The sequence below is a fragment of the Suricata suricatta genome, chromosome 6, assembly GCF_006229205.1.
Source record: "Suricata suricatta isolate VVHF042 chromosome 6, meerkat_22Aug2017_6uvM2_HiC, whole genome shotgun sequence".
Lineage (NCBI taxonomy): Eukaryota > Metazoa > Chordata > Mammalia > Carnivora > Herpestidae > Suricata > Suricata suricatta.
The window spans coordinates 106,001,796-106,027,762 of NC_043705.1; the positions used below are offsets into that span (position 1 = coordinate 106,001,796).

Below are 25,967 nucleotides of genomic sequence, written 5' to 3' on the forward strand. Positions count from 1 at the left end.
TTGACCTCCAAGGCTGTGGCTGAGTGCTAAGGTCAGGAAGAGCAGGATCAAGGTAGAGTAGGTCGTGCCTAGTAGAGCACAGCTATCTGTACAGGGTGGTGGGCAGGCAGGGGATCCCAAGGGATTGACTTCTCATTCTGCAATCTGAAAAGCCCATTCAATCTGATGTTGGATACACAGCATTTTCAACTAAGTAGAGGGGTACCAAATGGCTGTGGGGTCTAGAGTCTGATGTCAGAGCTGGGGAGAAATTTAGGAGGAGGTAGATTACAGTGGTGGAGCACTTGGGCTCTGGTGTTCTTTAAACTTGGGTTTGAATCTCTGAATTGCCACGTGCCTGGTGGATGACCTTCGGAATATTACTAATCTGAACTTCATTTCCCACATCTATAAGACGGGGATAATAATAGTTCCTATTTCATAGAGGTAAGGTCTGAAAATATATGCAAAGGACTTAGCTCAGTGCTTGGTGCATAGTAGGTGTTTAATAAATTCTGGATCTTATTACTACTCTTATGCTGTTCAATCTGTTTATAAATGGAAATGGTGTAGCTCATATGGGGGCACAGACGAGCCCAAAGTCACTCACTGATTCAGTGGCAGAGTGGGGACTCACAACCAGGTCTATCACACCTGGCCCAGGTGCACTTCTTTCCCTTCCTTTGAAGCCCTTGGTAATGGCAGAAAGTCATCCTTAGTCTTAGCAGTTTCCCTTGGTCAAGGTCATCCTTGGTTCAGAAGCTCCTGCTTCCCCAAGGGTGCTCCTATTCTAGATATAAAATTTACCTAGTTTTATAAGGATTCCTAGGGATCCTGGCTCAAGCTATCCCCACAGAGGCCAGCAAATGGCCCCTAGATAGGACCTCTGGTCCAGAGCTTTAGCCCAGTTCCAACCTGCTTTCCAATTCCTGAAACAAAGGCCACATGGGAATGGTTCCATTGGTTCATTCTCATCAGAATCGTTATCTTAATTTATAAAGAAAAAACAACATTTTAGTTAATTTTAGTCCCCATGATGGCTAGGAGCTATAGCAACCAATCCTATAAAAATATGCATCTGTCCAGATGGCAAAACAGTTATCTGAGGAGTCTGCCAGCAGCTGGTATTGAACAGCCAACACAGGGCATCAGCTCTTGGCTTTTGGATCAGGGAGAGGGCTTGGGGATCATCTAGAGTAGAGTTTCTTTCTTGGATTCCTGACTAGTGCCTTCAGGAACCTGAAGAAGCCCATGGGTCTTCTCTGAAAAAAACAAAAACAAAAACAAAAACAAAAACAAAAACAAAAAAAGCACAGACACTCACCTTTACAATTAACTTTTATAGGTTTGAGGGTCTCTGGAAGACCAGCATTGGGCACTATTCCAGGCTGGAACCCTATTAAAGGATGACCTCACTGCATGAGTGCCAGCTTTGCATTGGCCACTATTTTGACACTTAGAGCATTACAGCAAATATGACATGTGAAGTCCCTGCTCTCAGGGATCATTTGTCTGGTGGGGGAGACAAATCGTTTTCTGATCATGGCAAGTGCTGGGAGGGAAAAAAGACAGTGTAAACTGGTGAGAGAAGCAAGGAGACTAATTCCAGTTGGGTGGTCACGGGGCGGAGGTGGGGACACTTTTAGGAGATGACATCATAACAACAGAGACCTGATGGATGAGGAAGCTCCAGGCACAGGAAATTCAGATAGATGATTGTCCCCAGCAGATGTCAGAGCAAATGCAAAGAACCAGAGGTAGGGACAACGTGGGGATCATTGAGGAACCGAAAGGCCAGTGTCCTGGAGTAGAGTGAGCATGGAGGACAGGATGGCAAGAGAGGCAGAGGCCATATCATGTAGAATCTTATGAGTGTTCTCAGCCTTCACTTCCCATGTTATTCGAACCAAATCCATGCTTCAAGAGCCAACTATTCCAGGAAGCCGTCTGCACCTGCCCCAACGCTGGGACCCCTCCACGTTGAACTCTGGGATAAATCTCAGAGCCTCTACCACTCGTGTGAGTGGGTGTATGCCTAAGGCATGCCCTCTGAGCAACCACCAAAGCTCCTTGAAAACAAGGACCAGATGTTAATTCCTGCATCCCTCAAAGTTCTAGGAATGCACTCATAAATATGCATATATTCATCAACACTCATAAATATTCAACCAAGACCTGTTGTACCAAGAAGTTCATGTAGCATCAGAGTGAGCCAAGTTGAATTGTGGACCCAGGCTGCCCATACCACTTTAAGCCAGGTGATCTTGGGCAAGTGACTCAGTCTCCTTGAGCCTCTGTTTCCTTATTAGTAAAATGGGGATCATAACAATATCAAAGTTAAGGGGTTGCTGGTGAAGATCATCAAGTGCCAGTAAACCTTGGCTATTGCTACTTCTATGATTATTATTAATATCACCTTATCTACTCTCTACTGATGACAGATTCCCCAGCTAGAAAGCTCATCTCTTATGTGCCTATTAGTGGTGCAACTAGAGTCAGAGTTGTTTTTAGATCATATCCCAAATCATCAACATGATGCCACCAGAGGCGGCTTCTCTTGTCTATACAGAGGCGAGTCCTGGCTTTGCCTTTGTCACAGATATAACCCCCTTGGATTTTTGCCCTCCTCAGTATTGCCTAATGTTCGGGGGTGGAGGCTCTTGTAAAGATCCCAGTTCATAAAGTCAGGACGTGTGGGCCTGGCTCTGCCCCTGGGGGTAATCCCTGGGCCCTTCCAGGCCTCAAGTCCCCTCTGCACAATGAGGAGGTGGTTCCAGGTGATTCCAGCCATGGCACTCCATGAGTCTGTGCAGGCAGCAGCCCCAGAACCCATGAGGCAGGCAGAGTTGGGGAGTCTGGTCAGGACAGCAAGGAGAGGAAGAAAGAAATGGAAGATACAGCCGTTGGCTAAGGGGAGGCGGGGGAGGGGGAGAAGGAGGAGACAGCGGAGGAGGAGGAGGGGCTGAGGGGTGGAGGGGAGACAGACCCAGCCCAGAGCTCCGAGTGTTTCCTGTTGCCCGGCTCTAAACCCTCCACATTCCTGCAGACCTTCACACAGCTCGGAGCGCACTCGCCAGCTGCCCGCCTGCCTGCCACTGAGGTACGCACGACCCCCGCCGGCCTTCCCCTTCTCCGGCTGCTCAGCCCCCACACCCTGGCTCACTCCTGCAGTTGGGGTACAGAAAGAGAAGCTGCACTGGGAGGTCTCTGGGTCAGGGACGGGGCGCGCATCTCCTTCGGGCTCCATCACTGCTCCCGCGGAGGGCAGGAGCCACGGATCGGCTGCCTGTTGCTCTTCAGGTGGTATAACTTTGTCTCCCTTTTAGGTGTGCGGAAAATCATCTCCTTGTGTCTCTGAGGGAGTGTTTTCTCTGTGTGTGTGTGTGTGTGTGTTTGCCTCTCTGGTTTCAGAGGCTGCCCGCTTACCCTCTTTGCTCACTTCACAAATGGGGCAGCCTCCTTTCCTGGGAATCTGATCTGGTCACACAGCTGCTCGGGGATGGAGGGAGGCCAGAGTCTGCCCTGCTCCCCATTCCAGAAGATATTTCCTAGACTGGGTCTTGGTCAGGGGTACTGTTTTCCAAAAGGGACTTTGCAAGAATGGTAAATTGATCTCTAGAGGGCAAATAGGGGGTCTCCACCTTTAATCAGCACTCTGGGAGGCTCCTGTTTCCCTGGAGTTCTCCCCCACTGACCCCTCCCCCCTGCAACACACACGCTCTGAAATAGCACCGTCAGACAGTTACTCCTGGGTTAGGCATTGTTCCCATCTGGGGCTTCCCGGGGTGTAAACACAGGAACTCACTGGCAGTGGCCCTTAATGTAGGTAGATCTGAAGACCCTAGACATCTGATATCATCCAGTCAAGATGCTGGATCCTATGGGAGGCTGGGTGTGGTAGAGGATGTGCCAAGAAGGGGAGAAGGGGCAAGGCAAGAGAGAGTCTCAGGCTGTCCTTCTCACAATCTCCTTGTTTGAAAAGCCTGAACTCTACATGGGACTGGCATCTAGCCTTTTAGGATGTTAAGCCCTCTTTGGACACCTTGTCTTTACCTTCGTTGGCTCCAGTGGCTGGTTGATGGGTTGACTTCCTGGGGTCTGAGGGACACCAAGGATAAAGGGGACACTGAGATGAAGCATGTCCTCAAGGAAGCCCAGTCTGTCCAAAAGAGAACAGAGAGGCACACATTTTCCTCCAGAAAGGACAGCATTCTAGCAGAACACATGGACAAAATGTTTCCCCCAGCAATTCTCCAGGGTTAAATTTCTATCTCCTCCAAGTGCTGATGGTAGAGTGAAAAGCAAATAAAAAGTAGGTTGGGAGACTACTTCTTGTGTTATCTTAGGTAAGTGAGTCCTCTGGACTTGGTTTCCCTATCTGTAAAGTAAGAAGACTGGACTTAATGGTCTTCTGGGTGCCTGATGTCTTCTGAAACGTTCTAGGGACGGTCTCTTAAACTGGAATCCACGGACTGGCCTTTGAATGGGCTTCAAGCATCTGCAAGACACTTAAAACTATATGTACAGTAGTATGTGTGTGTGTGTGTGTGAGAGAGAGAGAGAGAGAGAGAGAGAGAGAGAGAGAATGAGGACAAGAGGTATTCACAGACTTTAGTCTTTTAACATATATTCAAATGGATGCACTGTCTCCCAGATAGCCAGTGGGTAAGATGAAGTGGGAGATGGAATGTGGGACTGAAAGCAGTTGTATGTTTGCAGGGAGTAAACGATTTTGAGAGAGAATGGTTAGGGGGAGAGAGGGTTAACTCACAGTACTCTGCTGCCACATCGACAAAGCCCTAAGCAGAGGGAGAGGGGAGGGGGGAAGGGATGCCTGGAGAAGGAATCAACTTTTGAAACTTTCTCCAAGTCCCACCCACAGAAAGGCTCTTCTTGGCTATGACTCATTCTGGGAGGAATGTGAGTTGCCACGGTAACCTTTTTTTCAGGGTCTCTGCTTGCTGGCTGGGAGGGGACGCTGAAACTCCGAACACCAGGCTCAGTCTGAATGTCCCCTACTCCACTCAGTCCCCAAATACCAGGACAGCAAACTCTAGGTCCTGCCCTGCTGATCTCCAGGGATCCCAAGGCAGCTGTGGAGCTATGATAAGCCTCCGTAACTTGGTGCTTGAAGAGTTTTAGTTCCACTGCTGTCCCCTGAGCTGCCGTTTGACCTTGAACTAATGGATTCTCCCTTCTGAGCCCCAATTTCTTCCTTGGTTAAAGAACAAGAACAGCAGTCACCTCAAAGGGGTATCCTGCGGAAGAAATGGGCTGACACACAGGAACCACTGGGTAAACTGTGGTCTTCCCACCTAATGCAATGGATTTTTAGAACTGATCAATTTATGACATCCAAAGACTTAATGAAATCATTTCCAGCTTTTTGTCTGGGAGCTCCATCATCTTGGGGTTTGTTATATAACTTGTCTGTACTAAAAGTGCTAACAGGCACAATTTAAACAAAATATTGTTTAAATCCATTTTGATTTGGGCACCTTTGTATTTCCCGAGTGTTATACCCTCCAGTGGGAAAAGAGCATTGGCCAAGGCTATGGTAGAGGCGAGTCATAAATCACAGTGAGAGATATTAGGTAAGACCCTTCCCCTCTCTGGGCCTTAGTTTCCTAAGCTGTTAAATGGGGGAATCTAGATGGTCTCCTTCTAGCTCTGAACTCCAAAGCCCTGCAAACCTAGATGTCAGAGGCTGCTTTCATGTAAAAGAATAGCTCGCTTACATTTTCAACACCCCTGTCCCCCTCCTTGAAAAGGAAACTGGAGAGGAGGGGCTCGGGAATCTTGGGTTGCATAATAGTCCTGCTTAAACCTTTATCCCTCCGTAGAGACTTGTCAACCAATTGCATGGCTGGGGTGTGCTATTTACAAGAGCAGCTTTCCTTGATGGAAATAAGCTATAAATAGAAAAGGATGATGGAGAAAGGCAAGAGCTCAGGATGTGAGGTAAACAGAATATTTGGTTTTTGAGGTTACTTAGGTAGGTGTGCAGAGATAAACAGGAACAGAAACAAACCCATGAGGATGCAGACTCTAAACACTGATTTTACCAACAGGCACCCATCGGCAGCACTAAAAATAAATGCCTCCATTCACGAGCCAACACAGAAGGTCATACTCTCACATCCTTCTCCCTGAACCGTACGTTGGCTCACAACACAGCACAGACAAGCTCTAAGTGTACATCTTGATGCACATACGAACTCTGACCCTTAGCTCCCCAGGCCAAAACAGACAGATGCTGAGCCAGGTGACACATAGACACACATACACAGCTTCACATAGAGGACTTCAAGGCCATAGGTAACTTCTACATGGACACACTCAGGTGTGCAGACACAACTACCAAGTGTAGCCACACACTGATGGGCATAGCCAGACATAACTACAGATTATGATGAGGAGGTAAACCTATCACACACACACAGTACCAAACCACCGGCTGTACTTTACAGATAGAGACACTGAGGATCAGAGAGGGAAGACAACTCACTCAAGGTCACACAGCCAACTGATGTCTGAGCCTAACTTCCAGATGTTCAGAAATTTCCAAATGTTCACCTTTTCTTTCTTTCTTTCTTTCTTTCTTTTTCTTTCTTTCTTTCTTTCTTTCTTTCTTTCTTTCTTTCTTTCTTCCTTTCTTTCTTTCTTTTTCTTTCTTTCTTTCTTTCTTTCTTTCTTTCTTTCTTTCTTTCTTTCTTTCTTTCTTTCTCTTTCTTTCTTTCTTTCTTTCTTTCTTTCTTTCTTTCTTTCTTTCTTTCCTTTTGGTTTTCATTTGATCACTTGGTTTCATGCTTTACAGATAATAAGCCCTGTGGATGATAAGTGATGAGCAGTACTTTCTCTCTATCCTTTGCTGGCCAGCAGTGGCCTGTCCCAGCCCTCATGGCTTTGCCATTAGGGCAGCACAATGTGGCTAATTGGTGGCTGCTCATTTGCTTCCTGCTGGCTTCTCCTAACCTGTCTTTAAAGGAGGAGAGAGAGGGCTGGAGCGAAGCTTTCAGTCAACCCTGGGGATTAATGAAGCCACCTCTTCTCTACAGCAGACAGCCTGGATCCTGACCCCAACTTTGAACTCGGGGATGGCTGGGCTGCACAGAGCCAGAGCCAGCAAGTAGTGACTTGGCAGAACTCTTTAGAAAAACAGCCTCCTGTTAACCAGGAGGGAGAGATGTCTTAGGTAGGGAATTAGTTCCTTCTCAAGACATAGAGCTTGGTGTCTATAGAAAAAGTATGGATGGAGATACCAACTCTGTCCAGAACTGAGTTCTTTCTGAAACTGGTTATTAACCTATCTTATCTGGGGACCCCTCTGGGTCATCTTGTATTAGTCATGGCACAGGAATCCCAGACTGAGCAGATGAAATAAGAAACTAAACAAAAGAAGGTGAATGTCTGGATGTTTCTGAATATCTGGAAGTTTAGCTTTGGACACCAGCCTGCTATGTGACCCTTAAGTGAATTACTTTTCCTCTCTGAGCCTCAATGCCTTTTATCTCCAAAATCACAAGCATGGCAGAGGTTTCACGTGGCCTGACAATGCCAATCCATAGGTAGAAGCTGCTGGAAGAACTGTGTTCAAGATTTAGAAGCCTCTGTGCATGTCAGGGGAAAAGATCATGTGATTGATTAGTAATGTCTGCCACATGCACTGGAGGAGCAGGTGGAGACATACATACCATGTATTTGCTATCTCTGGGATGTGACAGCTGGAGCTCTCATCCCTTCCATTTGTGGTCACCCTAGAGGGAGCAGTGGCCCCTAGAGAGAGCCAAGGAGGAAAGGCTGAAGCTCCACCCCAGGCCTCTCCTAACCACCGTGAAACGTGGCATCTTAGATGCCTTTATGGAATCTCAGGCTGATTCCAGTCCCAGACTCGGGCTGCTCCAGAGCTGCCCCAGAATGTCTTCACTCCTAGGCTTGAGCGCCCATCACACCCTAGAATTTTCCCTTAGCTTCTTCCCTTCCAGTAAGAAATATTAAAATTGGAAGCAGAGTCCAGGGACAGGCTGGGAGGGGCGATATTCTGAGAGGCTTCTGCCTGAGCGGACTGAGAGTGTCAGAGCTGAAAGAAACTGTAGGGACAGCATTGCCCCAGGGGTTTCAAACCGTGTTCATGGGAGAACCCAGAGATGCTCCAGTGTGTCTCTGGGGTAACTGAGTGTGTGGGACTTTCAGTCCCCGTCCAGCCCCACTTTTACCTGCTTTTGTTTTTTTAATTTCATGCTGATTCATTGGACAGATTATAATACATTCATGTTTCACCAAGTGCAAATGGCTTGTAACTGCTTCAAATATTGGACTTTGCAGAAGACCTCATTGAAAGAAAAGGCTTACATAACTTCAAACACCACTGATCTAAAACAACCTCCTCATTGTGCAGATGCGCAGGGCCCGGTGTGGTCCAGGGAGCAGAGGGGCCTTCCCTAAGTGTGCACGGTGAGCTGGGAGCAAGGTTGCCAAGACCGCATCCCAGGCCTCCCGGCCTCCACGTCACGAGACCACCTCTGAGTGGCTGTGCTCTCTCCCTGGTGTGAGTGCCACGGTGGCCACCACCGGCTGTGGTGGCGCCTCTCCGGCCTGGCTCAGCCCTCCTTCCAAGTCCCAGCTCCCTGGCAGGCCTGGCTCACAGAGGGGGTTCCTTTATTAGCCTCCAGACTTGTTTTTCTCTCTTTAGGCTTGTTTACCAGGAACGTGTGTTTTTGGAACCCTTGTTTCCAAGCCAAACAGCGAGAGAGAGATGCTTGGTTTGCGTCAGCAGCCAACTAAGAGGCCAGCCTGGAGCCCAGGCTTTGTCACTGTGTTCTCTGGAGGCCAGGACGGTGTCCCATTGACCAAGAGGAGCAATGTCTTCTTTGCTCCATCCCAATACCCTTTCTCCCTTAGGGCACAGAGAAAGAGTTGGGGTTCTTGCCCTGGATTCTTGAGGGGGATGGAGATTCTGGGGTCCTGGGATGCTCTTCCAAACAACATTGTTTACTTCTAGTCTCTTATATAAATCACCTGTGAGCTTTTCAAGGTAGGTGTATTATTTCCATTGTACAGATGCAGAAATGAATAGAGGCCCAGAGAGGGTGACACAGTTGTTAAGTGGCAGAGTGGGGATTGGAATCTGTACGCTCTGTCTCCAGGGCCCCATGAACTTACCTTTCTGCTATGCTGCTTCTACAGAAGTTTCTAACCACTCTGATATGGAGCCGCTAGCCACATGTGGTTACTTAAATTTAAATTAATTAAAATGAAATATAATTAAAAATTCAGTCTATTCACACTAGCGATATTTCAAGGGTTCGGCAACCACACACGCCCAGCAGCTACCGTATTGGACAATGCAGCTATATAATATTTTCATCATCTGCAAAAAGTTCTCTTAGACTGCCCTGCTCCATAAACCTTTTTCTCCTCAAATCAGATTTGATGATTACAACTCAAAGTCTGTGCTTCATATTCTTAAAAGCCTATGATTCCAAGACCCACAGTCTAAAATTCTATGGTTCTGAGATGTCCCCCTGTTCTGACATTCAAGGGACTTTTCAGTGTCTGGGGAGAGCCCAAGGAGGCCCTTTATATTCTGAGGGACATGAACTGGGGGGCTGGCTGTACTTTTCCATCCTCAGTTTTTCTAAAGAGAGAGAAATGACCTCAGCTTCAGGTCCTGCTGGCAGCCAAGGACTGGTTTTCAGCCATCTCCAGAGCAAATAAAGGCGAAAGGAAGGGACTTGATGTACGGAACAGGGGGAGGCGGTGGCGGTGGGGTGGGAGTGAGCAGTGTCTGCATTTGGTGACCACCAAACCAAGGGAAACACACCTCCTCTTCCTCCCCTGGCCCGGGCTACTTTCCTTCCCTGCATCTCAGGCCAGTTCACAGCCCAACTGGGCTCCGTTCAGCTGAGCACCTGGGAGGTAGCAGCTGCCAAGGGAAACTGTGAGCCGAAGAGCTCGCCAGTGGTGGAGTGGGGCCGCCTGGGTCCTCATCCAGCCCTGCTGCTCCCTCCCTAGGGCTCTCGGAGGAGGTCTTCCACTCTCTGGGCCTCAGCCTTCTCACCTGTACTATAGGGCAGAAAGACATGCCTTGAGCCTCCAGTGGGATGCTGGATTGTGAAAAGGACGGACATCTGCATCACCACAAGCTAAAGAGATGCAAAGGAGCGAGTTTTCATTTGATACCAATCATTTCTACACAGTGGTTTATATTTTCACCGGGTGGACCAGATCTAGGTTTGATTAGCAGAGAATGTGTTCTGAATGCCGGGGTTTGACTCTGTGTTCTGACCTCACTGGGGTTACTGTTGCACCCCATTAGCTGTGCAGGATGGGCGGCTGGACCCTTTGCCAGACCTGTTCCAGAGAGTCTCAGGGATCTTATGCACGTGGAGAAAGTGTGGCCTTGCAGAAAGAACAGTCCAGTCATTCCCCTTCCCTCTTGGCCCTTCATTCAGACACAAAGCATTCTGGGACTGGTGCAATGGGCACTGGGCGGGACTCCAAATTTGGAAATTCACACCTTGTCTAAGATTTTGGGTCATTTTCTTAATACTGTCACTTTCTGCATTTCTCCCCCACTCGCACACCAGACATAATCCCTAATAGACCCAACTTAGCTCACAAGAAGATCTTTTGTGGAGGGAGTTTGACTCAGAAGAGGCCTGAAAGTTGCCCGATTTCCTCTTGACAGGCTCATCAGGAAAGTGGGACTCAAGCCCTCCCATGCCTTGTCTGTCAATGTGGCACAGCACAGGCTCCAAGGGGACAGTGCACATGTGAGCCCTTTAGACGCCACCTGCACTACAAGATTCAGATTATTTTTTGGTTCTGGCTGCAAAATGAGTGGCAGGAAGGGTGACTGTGCCACTAGGAAAGAGGTACAGGCTGGTGGAGAGGCAGGACAAACCAAAGAGCTGTCCCATAGACCTCTCCCTGGTCATGGAGGGGAGCATGGTTCCTCTACTCACGAGAAGGACAGACTCTGGGATGGGGTCTTCGTGGCTTTTCAATTGGAAGCTCATTACATTTCCAGTCCTGGCTGCGGTATTTCTCTGATGACATGGCTTCTCTGTCACTGGAACCCAGACAACGCCTTTTCTTTTTCTTTTTCTTTTTCTTTTTCTTTTTCTTTTTTGCTTCCTTCCTTCCTTCCTTCCTTCCTTCCTTCCTTCCTTCCTTCCTTCCTTTCTTTCTTTCTTTCTTTCTTTCTTTCTTTCTTTCTTTCTTTCTTTCTTTCTTTCTCTCTTTCTTTCTCTTTCATTTCTTTCTTCTTGTTACCAGTCTCACTTTGACCCTTTAACGTCAAACAACCCCAGACAAGCCCTTCATTGATGTTTCTCTCCTGTTCCATTCATAAAATCATATGTAGGCCTTGTCTTGCTTGCATCTTTCAAATGGGAACACAAACAGAATTTTCCACTTGGCGGGGGCCTGGGGGGAATAAGCATATAACGGCGTGGGGCAGGAACATTCTAAAGATTGCCTAGAAAGGGAAGACTGGACTTGTCCGGGGGTGGAGCCAGGGTGAGGCAATGCCAGGCTCCCAGGTTGATTCCTCTAAATTTCAGTTACTTTTATTTCATACACTGTGAAGTAAGAGGTGAGGTTTTAGGTCTATTTTCATACAATAAAGGATCATTATGAAGTCTGCTCTTCCTCTGCCTGTTTCTACCCTCCAAATACTATAGTCCAAGTGAAGACAGGTTAGACTACAGCGTGTGCCTGCGACATTTCAAGGGCATCTTAAGAACCCAGCCTACAACCTCAAAGCTTACCTAGTCTAACCCTCAGCACTAAGGGAAGGGGGAGTGAGGTCTAGAGAGGACAAGCGACTTTAACCAATATACCAAGAGAGTTTGGAAGCCCATCAGGATCCCCTTGCATTGGGTGTTTTTTTTTTTTTCCCAGATGCCAGGGTACCTTCAAGGTGCTTGGCCACTGGAAAAGTCTTGGAATGAACTAGGGATGATGAGCCCAGTATAGATATTTGTGGAGACGAAAGAGGGAAGATATGGCCACTGCTCACTTTGACTAAACACTGCTTGGAGGCAGAAGGAGAACTCTTTTGTGTAACCACAAGAGGAGGGACAGACTAGATCAGAAGTTTGGGGGAGGCAAACTTAGCTCCATATAAGGAAGAACTTTCTGAAGCCATTTGGGAATAGAAGTGCATCTAGTTAGAACACGAAGTCCCCGCCGCCGTTTTCTTGGTGAAAGATGGCAGTTTGGCAATGAGTCATCAGAGAAGATTCTACCCCCAAATCCCTTGCTGTCATGAGACTTTTGGAGCAAAGAGTTTAGCATCTAGAGAATGAAGTCTTAGCAGTGATGGGGCAGGAGAATGTTCTAGGTCTCAGCTAACATCTTTTAGCTGTGAAGGAGAAAGAGGAGAAAACATGAACACATGCAAGCATTTGGATTGTTTCTCTGGAGAATCCAGAAAAGCACGGTCCCTTCTGGGTAGAATGGAGAAGATGTGGCTGCCCACTGGTCACACTCCAAAATGATTGCTCTTTGATTGATTTATTTATTTAATGTTTATTCATTTTTGAAAGAGAGAGAGAGAGCATGATGATTGAGCCACCCAGGCACCCTCTTTGTTTTAGAATGTCTTAAATTGGCAGGAGGTCTTTCTTTGCCTATTAACTTCCTTCTTTCTGAGCCTAGGAAGGAGGAGGGAAAGGAGGAGGAGGGCTTGGAGGATGGGAAAAAAAGAATTCTGTAACATCAGGGATTAAAGGTCCTTGAAGACAATCTGGTTCAGTATTGCCCAAACTTGACGAGTTAGCCAACCACCTTTGCTGAACCGCTTCTTAAAAACTTAAATAAGTGTATTGGGAAAAGAGACTTTGTATCTTTCCCATAAATGGAAAGATCTTTTGTCTTTTGTCATAAATGGAAGGAAACTATAAAAATAAACACAAAGAAGACAAAACAACATTGTTGAATTCCAGCTGGATGTAGTTTCCTGTGGAGGCTCTGAGCCGGAGGCCTGCTCTCTTTTAAAAAGGAGGGAGGGAGGCTGGGTGGTTCAGTCAGTTTAGTGCGTTTGACTCATGATTTCAGCTCAGGTCGGGATCTCATAGTTTGTGAGTTCGAGCCCCGTGTCGCGCTCTGCACTGACAGTGGAGCCTGCTTGGGATTCTCTCTCTCCCTCTCTGCCCCTCCCCTCTCGCTCTCTCTCTCTCAAAATAAATAAATACACAAAAAAAGGGAAGATAGAGGAGTGCTAGAAAGGTATTAAAGACATCTTAGCAGCAAACTGAGACTTTTTCCTCATCCAGTTGGGACTGGAAGAGAATGGAGTAGAAGCAATTTTCTCTGGCACCTTCCACTATCACTTTGAATGCACCATCCAAATTTTACCTTGCGTATCACAGGAGTTCAGCTCAGAAGTCCTTCATCAGGAAGCCCCCCACTCACCAAACTCTCCATCTCTGTCCCCTTGCAGGGTTCCCGGCATCATGAGGGCCTGGATCTTCTTTCTCCTTTGCCTGGCTGGGAGGGCCTTGGCAGCTCCTGTAAGTACTCATGGAACGTATCTGTCTCTGTCTCAGTGGCACTGGCTCTGCAGGCCCTGGATGCTTGGAGGGGCCAGGGGCTTCCCTATCTCATTATGTGCCTTATTTTGTTTTTAAAAAAAAGATCATTTCTTACACTCATAAGCTCAGGAGAAAAGACTGAGATTTCCATGTAAGGAGAAGGTGGACTGTTAGCACCCAGAGAGAGAGGGCTGGTTAGTTTTCAAGTCAGTGAGGACTATTTGGTTGCAAGCAACAGGCTCCCGTCTGACCACATCAGGAGGGGGAAGGTTACAGGGGCCTTGTGGAGAACTAGAGGAGGACAGGTCCAGGGCCTGGGAAGTGAGAACAAGTAGGTGGTCTCGGAGATGCTCCCATTTGAATGGATCTGCTCCAACAGTTTCACATCTTGAGAAAACATGCCAAGATGATCTAACAAAAATTCAAGGAGAAACAATCTGGTTGTGCGTGGATCCTGGGCCTACTTCTTGGGCAGGGGAGTAGACAGCACCCTGACTGACAGTCCCTCCAAGACGTAGACGTGCATGCAGAGGGCCAGCAGTGGTCATGCAAAGCTAATCTGGAAGCCATTACCGGAAGAGAGGGGCTGAAGGGTGGGGCAGACAAACCAACAGTTTCTTTCAACCTAGGATTCCCTCATCCTCTCTCTGCTAGAAGGTGTGAGGGATGGTGGACTCTGGCTGGTAGATTTTGGCAATAGATTTGGCGGGCTTAGCATTACGAAGATGAAGCCCCAACCAGCCAGGCACGTCCAAATTGTATGTTACTTTGTTTCTTCCTCCTCCAAGTTGACATGACAAGAAAGAATAACAGAATCATGATAAGAACATCATACTTGTGGGGAAGATAACGACATCTGTTAAAATTCATGGCATCCATGCCTCGTGGGTCTCAGTTTTCCAATCTGTAAGATGAAAGGAGTCAGTCTACAACAGTGGTTTCCAGATTCATAAGAGTTTGAAGCAATGGAAGTGTTTTTCCAAGCTACATCTTATTGGGATAGACACCCCAGATATATATAAAGGGGGGTGCTCCACAGAACCCCTGTGTTTGGCTTCTCTTTTGCCCTCATCCTGAGACGCAGCCTTGGGGATCTCCCAGGACCTGCTCTCCTAGCTCCCCAGGCTGAAGGTGCTCCAGAAGCAGAGCTGGCCTTGGCCCTGACCTCTCGGATGCCATTTTCTCTTCCCAACAGCAACAGGAAGCCCTGCCTGATGAGACGGAAGTGGTAGAGGAAACTGTGGCTGAGGTGGCAGAGGTAGGTGGGTAGGGTCCCCAGACCTCCACATCCATCCCCTGGAGAAAGCAGGTACCTGCCAGTCTCAATCCTGGGACGGGGCATCTGCCCCTTCCCATGTGCACACACAGCACAGATGTGATTCCTGTGTATCCCCCAATCTTGTCAAACTCCTGAATTCTCCCCGTTAACTTCAGTGGAACTCTGGAGTTGGGAGCTATGATTTTGAAATTTTTTATTTTTAAGCTGTGGGACAATTTCTCTTAGGTGATCACCCACAGTTACCCACAGTCTCCCCATACATTAAACATGAAAGCATGGCTGACGGGGCTGGTGGGCTGGGCAACCCTCCTACCCTAACACCCCTCGGGGCCTCTGAGGCATCTCAGTGGGCCTGTAAGAGTCTATCTTATTTCTGACTCTGGCATCTGTGCTCTCCGTGTGCCCTCAGCCTGGCACACCTTTCCAGCTCATCTCTCCTCTTGTGGGACCTAAAGCACTGAACAAGTCCCCTCCAGTCTTTACCTCTGAGGGTAGGGGCCATTTGACTCCCTCTTCTCCCCCTACCCCAGGGACCTGTGGGAGCCAACCCCGTGCAGGTGGAAGTAGGAGAATTCGATGAAGGTGCTGAGGAAACTGAAGAGGAGGTGGTGGCTGAAAGTAGGTCCCTTTCTTGTGTCTTGTCATGTCCAGTCTTTGCCTTCCACGGCTTAAGCCTGGGGTGTGACGACAGCCTATGTGAGGTCCCTTCCCAAGGAAGTTCAGGGTGAGGGCCTCCCTGGAGGGCGGGCTGAGGAGGAGGAAGAGGTTGACTCAAAGCTTGGGAATATTCTCTGGAATCTGGGAATGATCTATTTATAGCCAGGCTGTCTATGCTGTGAGTGTCAGAAAGGGATGGTCCCAAGCTAGAAGTGGCCTTCTCCTTTCACAGCTGTCTGCCCTGATTCCAAAGTTGGGTTTCACGTTCCCATGGAGGCTGCAGGTCACATCTGGTCACTGGTCACATCTGGTCGCTGAGCTCCTCGATGACCTCTGTCTCGGCTCATGCCCCACATGGGCACAGACCTGAGGGTACTCGGGGAGCTTGTATACTCATTAGCTTATGTGAAAATCATTTCACACAGCCATGAAGAAATAAGGCCTGGACACCTGACAAAGCTCATATAATGCTACCCTTGGAGTTTGTGCTAGAAGCACAGAAATGTCCTAGGGCCACCAGCTTGGCACACCGTGCCAGCATCTCCAACACAGGGGTTACCAGCGTGGACTTGGGAGGCAGACCAACCTAGGTTTGCCTCTAAACTTGCCACATCCTTCTGCGAGTGCCCTCTGACAGCCTGCTTAGCTCTGCGGAGCCTGCTTCCTCATGTATAACACAGGAATGATGAAGTTGGTGGACCCTCACCCCACAGCTGTTAAAGGATTATGAGAGAAAGCCCAAGGGCATTTGGCGCACTGCCTGGCAGGGCAGGCATCCAATAAAAAATGACTAAAGTACCCCAAATCAAGCATCAGGAGGAAATGGCTAGATTGAGCAGTCATCCTGAGGGCACAGAGTTTTTGTTGGAGCAGAGGGGCATCTAATGAGACCATTCCTTCCCTCCTCCAGGCCCACCCTCATCCGGTGTTTACCAGACACAGCTGGTCTCTATTGTTCAGTGTGGGCCTCAAGGCTCTTCTCCCTTTTCCTTTACAGCCACTCAAGTCTGTTTTGCTTGGCCTCACAGCTCCCTGATTTTGTGACAACAGCCAATTTTCCATCATTCTAGAGAGTTTATTCTATAATCCAAAAATGCCTCACTATCACTGAGGAACAGAGAGCTGAGAACACAATGGTTGCTTCATTCCTCAAGGGAGTTGTATGGTATCCAGTGCTCCTGGGTCCCAAATTAAGCCTGCAGGCCCCCAGTATGTGCCTGACCCTGACCTCACACTGAATCTCCAATCCCAGACTGAGCCAATTTCTCCCTTAAATGTCAATTGCTGGGCTCAGCAGAAGAGAAAGGAGGATTCAGGGCTGCCCAAAGTCCAGAGAGGGAGCCACAGGAGAGGAGTTCTGCCCAAGGATCAGTCTGGTTGGGTTGGGGTGGACCCAGTGGTGCTAACTACATGCCCTTGTACTCCACCAGACCCCTGTCAGAACCACCACTGCAAACATGGCAAAGTGTGCGAGCTGGATGAGAACAACACCCCCATGTGCGTGTGCCAGGACCCTACCAGCTGCCCTGCCCCCATTGGCGAATTTGAGAAGGTAAGGGCAGGGGGCAGGGGGATTGGGCCTTTGCAAACATGGAGTGGCTGCCCAGAACACTGGTGGCTCAGTGACTCTCTGGGGCAGTTCCAGTCTCAAAAGTCCCCACACTAGATGGTCAGCAGGAAAGTGGAGGTAAGGCTCTGCCTGTCTCCAGCTCTCTCCAGCAACCAACAAGAATTTATTTGGCATCATCAAGTTCCCAGCTCTGTACCAGATTCAGAAAGGAATAAATCAAGAACATCGGACATTGAGATAGGGGCTTTTCTGCTTGGGGAGCAGCCTAGCAAAGCACCCAAAAATGTGGGTTCTGGGGTCAGACTAAAGGTTGACTTCAAATCCCATCTCCACCTGTGTCAGCTGTGAGATCTTAGCTAAGTGTAGAAGCTTTCCGAGTCTCAGCTTTCTCATCTCTGAAGTGAGGATAGAAATAGTCTTTATTTCATAGGGTTGTGGGGATTTGTTAGGTAGCACTTAGTGCCCAATATATGTTACTTAAAAAAAATCTTTCAAACCCATCCATTCTGCCTCCAGTAGGACTCATTCATCAAACCATCTATTCATCCATTCATGTAATTATTTATTGAGTGCCCATTCACAACAACCAATGTGCTAGTGATGTCCAACTCAGGACAGCAAATCCGGTACCAGCATTATCCCCACAACCTTCAATCCGGGTCCTCCATCATTAGTCTCTCCCCAATTTAATGGGGCTCCAAATATTCGGATCATTGTCAAGTCTTTCCTCCTGTCCACCCCTTTACACCATCCCACTGGTCACCAGTGCCCATCAACTCTCCCTCACCACATCCATAGTGAGTACGTACAGGCTCCCTGCCTCCTAATACACATACTTCCTGCCACAGTCCTTGTCCAGCCCTTGGCATCCCTGCTTGGCTGCCCCCGTGTGCAGAGAGATTCACCAAGAGGACTCATGTGACTCAATGTACAGTTGTACTCACAGCTAAGAGTTATTGCAGTGACATATTAAAGATACACAGCAAATAACATGCGAACAAGATGTGGGGAGAGTCTGGAGGAATCCATGCACAGGCTTGCTCAGTTTCTCCACCCGCATGAAGGGTCTCACAAAACGCACTCTTTCTCCAGCTGCAAAGATGCAGTCACGGGTAAGCAATGTTTCTGCTCAAGGAGACCCATTAGAGACTCAGCCCCCAAGGTTTTCATTGAGAGCTAGTCACGTAGGCACCCTTTGCCCAGCACGTACCCAAATTCCAGACTCCCAGAAGGAAAGCAGATGTTCAGCACAAACCCTATTGTTTGTACAAGCAGCCTAGGCGCAGTGAGGCACCCTTTTCATCTGTGGAATGTTTTATAGCAGGTGCAGGGAGTTGTTTATCGGCCAAGTTCCCAGATGCCAGCCAAGGGCCATCCTTGCAAGCAGGCCTTTCTAAGCATAACAGTCCCGGGCTTCCTGTGTTAACTTTTTTCTGTACCCTCTGCCTGTTCACCATCCCCATCTTTCATTCCTTCTTTCCACATCTGCTGGGCTTGTTTTACTGTATCTCAGCCTGATTCCATCGTACCTCCACTCAGAGGCCAACAGAGGCTTTCAGCACGGGCTGAAAGCCCAGAGTGGGTTCTTGTTGCAACCCTAGCACTAATTCATTGTATGACCTGGGGCTGATCACATTCCTTGCTTGGCCCTTTGTGTCCCCATCTCTGAAGTGGGCGAGGATGGCGGGACCAGTGCAGGGCTTTGGGAATGAAGGCATGGTGCTCTATGCTCTGTGCTTTGCTGACAGGTGTGCAGCAACGACAACAAGACCTTCGACTCCTCCTGCCACTTCTTTGCCACCAAGTGCACCCTGGAGGGCACCAAGAAGGGCCACAAACTCCACCTGGACTACATTGGGCCTTGCAAATGTGAGTCTGTCCTTGGGCTCTTCCAGCTCCCCATGTCAGAAGGAGAGAGAGCAGTGAGCTGGAAGTGATGTGGGCTCTGCCACCCCCGTGCTATGTGGCATTGGGCAAGTCTGGTTCTCTCTCTGAGCCTCAGGATTGCCGTTTGTTATTTTTTAAATGTTTATTCATTTATTTAGAGAGGCAACATGCATGCACACCCACACGAGTGGGGGAGGGGTAGAGAGAGAGACTCCAAAACAGGCTCTATGCTGACGTGGGGCTCACGCCCACAAACCATAAGATCATGACCTGAGTGGAAATCAAGAGTTAGATGCTTAACCTACCAAGCCACCCAGGCAACCCTAAGACTGCCATTTATAAAATGCGATGATTGTATATGAGAGGCTGCCTCTCGGCGCTGCACTCAGGACACCTCCCAGGAAGGACTGGGCGCTTGTGGAAGCACACAGTCAGGGAGGGTGTCTGGAGCCTTTCACTAGCAACCAAGACAACCATTCCTTTTCTCTATTGATGAGAATGTTTTTCTATAGGGCTAGCCCAAATTTTTAGTGCTTCAATACTGAGAAGCAAAAATGACATTCCATCTGGGCCTATAAAGTGTTATTAAAATACAGTAAAACCTTGGTTTGCAAACATAATTCATTCCAGGAACATGCTTGTAATCCAAAGCACTTGTATATCAAAGCGAATTTCCCCGTAAGAAATAATGGAAATTCAGATGATTTATTCCACAACCCAAAAATATTCACATAAAATTATTAAAATACTGTAATATGAAACAAAATAATAAAGAAAACTTAAAATATAAAGAAAAATAAGTAAATTAACCTTCAATTACCTTTGGAAACCTTCATGGCTGGTGTGAAGGAGACCAGAGAGAGGAGGGTTATAGTGTAGGATGACTTTCACTATTCCTAACAGACTGACTGCCATCTATTGGCTCAATGGAATCTTTTCCTGGATGGGGCCATTGTATACGCTCACATGGATGTTGGCTACAGTGCAGTATTAATAAACTCTTGTCATACACTGTGTTTAGTGTACCTGGCAATAAGGCAGCAGAGGGAAGGGTCTTTGTCTGCAGGGAGCCTGACCTAGAATGAGGCAAGGCATTCCTAAGCTTACTCTTGTATGGAGCAGCAGAGAACTGTCCAGGGGTGCTTTGAAATGATGAAAAATATACTATTACCAGTTGTGGGCACTTTCCAACCTTCTGAAAAATCACTGATTTCTGCCAAACATTCCAGCCTAAGACCTAGCATCCGAGCATGGGAGACTATCACCCACAATCCCACAGCGAGAGAGAGAGAAAGAGAAAGAGAGAGAGAGAGAGAAGAACCATTGGCTCAGTTGTGATCATGTGACATTCAGTGTCACATTCTACTCCTATTGCAAGTCATCGCTCATTTATCAAGTTAAAATTTATTAGAAATATTTGCTTATCTTACAGGACACTCGCAGAACAAGTTATTCGCAATCCAAGGTTGCGTGCTTTAAAACATGAGGCATGCCAGTCAGTGTCCTTTAGGCCCTGTTACTCAGTGTTGCCATATCCTTGGCCTTTTCACTCCATCACATTCCTATCTGCTCACTTAAGACATATGATTAACCACCTTCTTCTAGAAACACGAGAGTCAGATGTTGGGGGAAGGGACGCCAGGATGTTGTCTAGCTTCTTGTTAGGGATTCCAGGTGCAGATTCCACTGGCCCAGGGGCCTCCTTCAGCACTGGCAGTCTCCTTATCATTCAAAACACCCAAGACCACACCCTCCTCCAAGATATCACCCATGTTGTGTGTCTGGTACATTCTGGCACCGGATGGCACTGGGGAGAGCCCCTCACCTGCTTCATGAGGTGTGCACAGTGCAGAAAGGTGTGGAGGAGAAAACCACGTTTTCCTGTGGTCAGCCTCACGCTCCCAGTTATGGGTCTCAGGAGATGGCGGAGGGGATGTTGATAGGAATCCTTGGGCAGTGAGACTGAGGAGTGGGCCAAGAGGCCTTTTACCAAAGTGACTCTTGCTGTCCTCTGGGCATGTTGCTCACTTGCTGCAAATCCTAGTGTGTCCACCACAGACGTTCTCTTCCACTCCCCAGCTGGTGGTGGAGAAGGCAGTGGTCCAAACCACAGAGAGGCTTTCCCTAGACACAGGATGAGGGAAGGACAGACCTCTAAGCTCCAGGACAACCACATGTCTGGGATGGTGGATGTGACTCTGACAATGTGGCCTTGAGCAAACCCCTTCCCCCTCATGCTGACCTTTAATGAGTCCAATAAGAAGGGAGACTTGGTCTGACATTCTGGGATTCTAAGTTCCAAAGATCAGGATGGAATCATCATGAAGAATGTTCTAGTGGGTAAGTATTACTGACCTCCCCAGCACAGCTGAGCTGGGCCTATGGATAGATGTCATCCAGCCTCCCAACTTGAACACCTCCCAACGGTTGGTATCACCCTCATGGGAGCTGGGCCTCTGCTCTCCAAGCCCCATGACCCAGAAAAGTGCAGCAGTCACTGGAGTGAGCCATTTCCCTCAGCAGACCAGACCAGGCCAAGGGAAGAGCAGACACGCCTCTGCATCCCCATCTGCGGAGACTTATGCTCTCACACAATCTCCTTTGCTCACTGCGGGGTGAACAAACTGTCCCGGAAAGCTGAGCCACTGTGCCAAGGTCACCGATTGAAATAGCTGTAGGAGGCCCTGGGTGGGAAGAGTGGCCCAGCCACCATGTTGGCCCTCAGGCAGGGAGAGTCGGGGTCTGTGCTGACCACCCTCGTGTTTTGGACCCTAGACATCCCCCCCTGCCTGGACTCCGAGCTGACTGAATTCCCCCTGCGCATGCGCGACTGGCTCAAGAACGTCCTCGTCACTCTGTACGAAAGGGACGAGGACAACAACCTTCTGACTGAGAAGCAGAAGCTGCGAGTAAGTGCTCTCATTCCGGCCTGTCCCCGGGCCCTGGCCTGGCACTGAAGGTGGCTCCTGGCCCCGGGCTGGCTGAGATCCAGGCCCGTTCCCAGAACTAGGCCCCCACGTGGAAGCCTACCCCGCGGCTCTGACGAGTGCACGTGTCCTGGGCACTGGGACGCAGACTTCTCTGCCTTTGGAGGCTCATAATATACATTCACATCTTACAGCCCGAGATGTCCTGTGATAGACCAGCTCACTGTGTGTAGCCCGGTGTTAAATAGAAGGAACACAAATAGCCCTATTACTTTTTCCTTCTGAATCTGTGGATCTTAAATGTTGCTGGACATACCCAGCACTTGGAGTGCTGATAAAGTACAGATTCCTGAGCCTTATCTTAGGCCCACAGAATCGGTGTCTCTGTGAAACCGGGCCCAGGAAGCTGCATTTTAACACACTCCCCAGGTGAGTTTGGTGGGACAGCTCTACGGAGACAGAACCCTTTGAGATCACCCCCGGCCTCCACTTCTGTGGAGGAGATGCTGGTAGCCATCTGTGCCACTGCCTTCCCTCATTTTGAATCTTGGCCTTGGCTGGTCTCTTCCAGCTCTGGCCTACTGTCGGAAGAGGAGGGTCCCTCGCTGTCCTGGACTGTCTCCCCTGGACCCTTTGTCACCCAGCGTGTGTTCTCACAGGTGAAGAAGATCCATGAGAACGAGAAGCGCCTGGAGGCTGGCGACCACCCCGTGGAGCTGCTGGCCCGGGACTTCGAGAAGAACTACAACATGTACATCTTCCCTGTGCACTGGCAGTTTGGCCAGCTGGACCAGCACCCCATCGACGGGTAAGGCCTCAGGCCCTCAGGATCACAGGGCACTGCTCTGGCTTGCTGCTGGAGGAGACAGTCGTAGGTCAGGGCTGGTAGGTGCACTGGGTATGACCAGAAAACCTCTCTGCAGCCTCTGTTGCACCCAGAGCTGGAGCCCAGTTTGTGTAGGGGCCGAGGCAGGAAGGAACAGGCAGACGATAAAAGATGCAGACCCGAGAGGAAGGAAACCGTAATACATTTTCATTCCAGAGGAAGTAGGAGTCAGCTGGGATTGAAAATCCCTCCTCACCCCTGTGCATGCTGGCCTTGGGTGTCCCTTCGTTGAGGGAGAGTGGGCTAGGAAGGAGCTCGGCCTCCAGGGGGTAGGAGGTGGAGGTGGGCTAGCCTCTATACTCACAGTCCTTCAGCAAGACCTGAGACCCAGCCCCAACAGGGCAAACTGGCCCTGAGACCTTTTAAAAAGATCCACAGAGCCAATCCCACCCACACCGAAAGCCCTTGTTTAATTGTTCTTCCTTCTCATTCAGATGGGTTTTGACATGCCGTGCAGCTATGGTGCAGGGCGGGCACTCAGCTGTCAGTGAACACACACTTACTGAGCACCTATTATGTGCTCAGCACTGTTCAGGGGATTTAACAGTGATCAGAACTGACATGGGCCTTGTCCCCATGAAGCTCACACTCTGGGTGATGATCTGCTTCTTGAAATTGAAGGAAAAAGTAAAAAGGCTCCCAGAAGTGGTATAAATGGTGGCTTGCTGCCTATGAGGTTGAGCAGTGGTGGTCAGGACCCTCACCACAGCCCTCTGGCCTCCTCTTGCTGTGGGTTCTTGGAGGAGCCTGGAATGGAGGGCCACCCTGTTTCCATGCCTATGGAAGGACACTGGGCACAGGGGTGCTCCTGTCTGGGACTCTCACACCTTGTTCTTGGTCCAGCTTGTGTGTCTGGAGCCAGTCCACTCTGGCCACAGTCCCCAGTGGCTGGGGTCTCTCAGCTCTGGGAACCCCCTTGCTGCTTCTCTCCCAGGCTCTTTCCATGGCTGGGATCCAACTGAGTCACTCACTGTGGAGGGGAAAAGAGAAGACAGGGGGACATCTGAAGCTCAGACTGAGCCACTGGGTCCCACCACAATGAAAGGACCAGGAGAGAGGTTTCCGGATGGGGCTGCGGGACTGTGCATCTGGGAAAGTGCTCCAACCGGGGCCAGGGGAATCCATCCCCCCTACTTTGTGTCCCAGAGCTGCCTGGTGACCTTGCCTGAGTTCCTGGCCCTCTTTGGGCCTCAATTTTCTCATCAATATGCAACGTAAGAGGTGGGGATGTTCTTTCCAGTTCAAATTGTGTGAATCCTTCCATGAGTTGGGTGATTGAGGGAGTCTGGGGGTTAGAGAGAAAATTGGAGTCATGGTGCAGCCCCTTGGGGAAGAGTGTTTTGAGGACAACTGGTTGAGGGCTCTGGGAAATAAGAAAAAAACTCACGTGTGCAGTGGAGTCCAGGCTGGCTGGAGGAATGGGAATGCACAGTGCGAGAGAAGTCAGAAGGCCTCCCTCTCACACGTTACGATGGACAAAAAGTGAAGGCTCTATGGAGGGCCTGCCAATCCCAGCCCCTTCCCACTTCTCCGCAGAGGCAGCACCATCACCATTTTTATGTGTCTCTTTTTAGACTCTTTTCTAGGCATTTGTCACTATGTACACGTGTGTCCCTGGAAACACGCACTGTTGTTTCACACCAGATTTTGATCTACCAATAGTAGAATATTTTTATTTTACATTTCCGGTCCCAATTCTCAGCCAATGAGGAAATAAATGCACCAAGAGGTCTTTGTCATGAATCCATGGGATCTCAGAACTGAAAGGGCCCTTAGACATATGGTCAACTCTTCCTCCTGTGATGGAGGGGAAACTGAGGCTCAGTGCGGGGCAGTGCCTGCTCCCAGTCACATAGCAGGTCAGCGGCAGAGTGAGGGGGCAGAGTGGGATCCTGGCTTCCAGTTGCCCTCGCACATCCCTTCCTTCTGCCCTGTGGGGTAGCCTCGCTCTCCTGCCTCTCCTGGAGTGTGGGCTTTCCAACACCTCAGGCCCTCCCTGCCTCTTGCCTCCAGGTATCTGTCCCACACGGAGCTGGCCCCACTGCGTGCACCCCTCATCCCCATGGAGCACTGCACCACCCGCTTTTTTGAGACCTGTGACCTGGACAATGACAAGTACATTGCCCTGGACGAGTGGGCCGGCTGCTTCGGCATCAAGGAGCGTGAGTGTCTGAGCAAAGCGGCCACCATCCTCTCCCCTCCCCTCTGCTCCCCATCACCAGTGTGTCCTTCCTCTCTGTCCATCTGCTCTCTGTGCCTAGTTAACTCCTGTCTGGGTAGGCCTTGCTCTCTCAGGCGGCTTCTTGTCCCTCCGGCTGTCTTTACCGTTCCCTTCCTCACGTAGCACTCAGTCTGTGCCTCACCCTATTCCGGGACAGGAGACAGGAAGTATAACTCGGCAGCGTGTGTAAGTGTCAGGAACAGGCCAGGGGCAGGGAGACCAAGGTTATCAGTCACCAAGTTCTTGGGTGACCCTTGGCCTAGGGATGGGTGGGACCCACCGACTCCTCGGGAAGCGGGTCTTCACCCGCACAGGGCCTCACGTTGTAACTCTGTTCTCTTGTTTTGCTTTGCAGAGGATATTGACAAAGATCTGGTGATCTAAGCCCGCGCCCGCCTCCTTCCGCAGTACCAATCCTCCCTCTTCGATCCTCCCCTTCCTGTTTCCCCCAAAGTTTAAAATGTTTGGATGGTCTGTTGTTCTGCCTGGGGACAAGGTGCTAATATAGATTTAAATGAATACATTAACGGTGCTAAAAATGGAAATTGTAACCCAAGTCATGACATTCTTAGTTGTAACTCTGCTGTCACACCTCTTGCTTACCCACTAACGGCCCCGTTTTTCTCTTGCCATTTGCCGTGTTTCCCATGGTCTTAGTGGCGTGTGGGTGGGAACTTTGATCTGCTCAAGTCTGCCTTCAACACACATTGCACCTTCAGATTTTCTCTGTTTCTGTTTGAAACAACTACTCGCCAAGTTAGTCTTTGTGTTCATTTATTTCAGGGTATTGACTGCCAGGGGGGCTCTTCCCCTCGTGGCCTAAAGGTGGGCAAAGGGAGGTAACAGGCACATGATACTGGCGAGGATATTTCTGGGTCTGGTGGCCTAGTGGGAAAGAGCCCTGCAGGACCTGCCAGCCAGAACTGCAGAGAGCAAGGCTGTCGCTGGGAGAAAGGACCTGCGTCTGTGTTAGGAAAGTATGTTAACTCTCGCATTAGCCAGGTCCTCACCAATTCCCCC

At 49.2% G+C, this 25,967-nt stretch overlaps 1 protein-coding gene across 1 annotated transcript; it reads left to right on the top strand.

Moving 5' to 3' along the window:
* Positions 1-2,971: 2,971 nt before the first annotated feature.
* On the top strand, positions 2,972-25,457 carry SPARC (secreted protein acidic and cysteine rich). Its single transcript, XM_029942993.1, has 10 exons — positions 2,972-3,079; positions 13,430-13,499; positions 14,716-14,778; positions 15,330-15,417; positions 16,887-17,008; positions 18,775-18,895; positions 21,689-21,822; positions 22,500-22,648; positions 24,740-24,888; positions 25,303-25,457. The coding sequence occupies exons 2-10, from the start codon at positions 13,443-13,445 to the stop codon at positions 25,329-25,331; spliced, it is 912 nt and encodes a 303-aa protein (XP_029798853.1). The 5' UTR covers positions 2,972-3,079; positions 13,430-13,442; the 3' UTR covers positions 25,332-25,457.
* Positions 25,458-25,967: the final 510 nt, after the last annotated feature.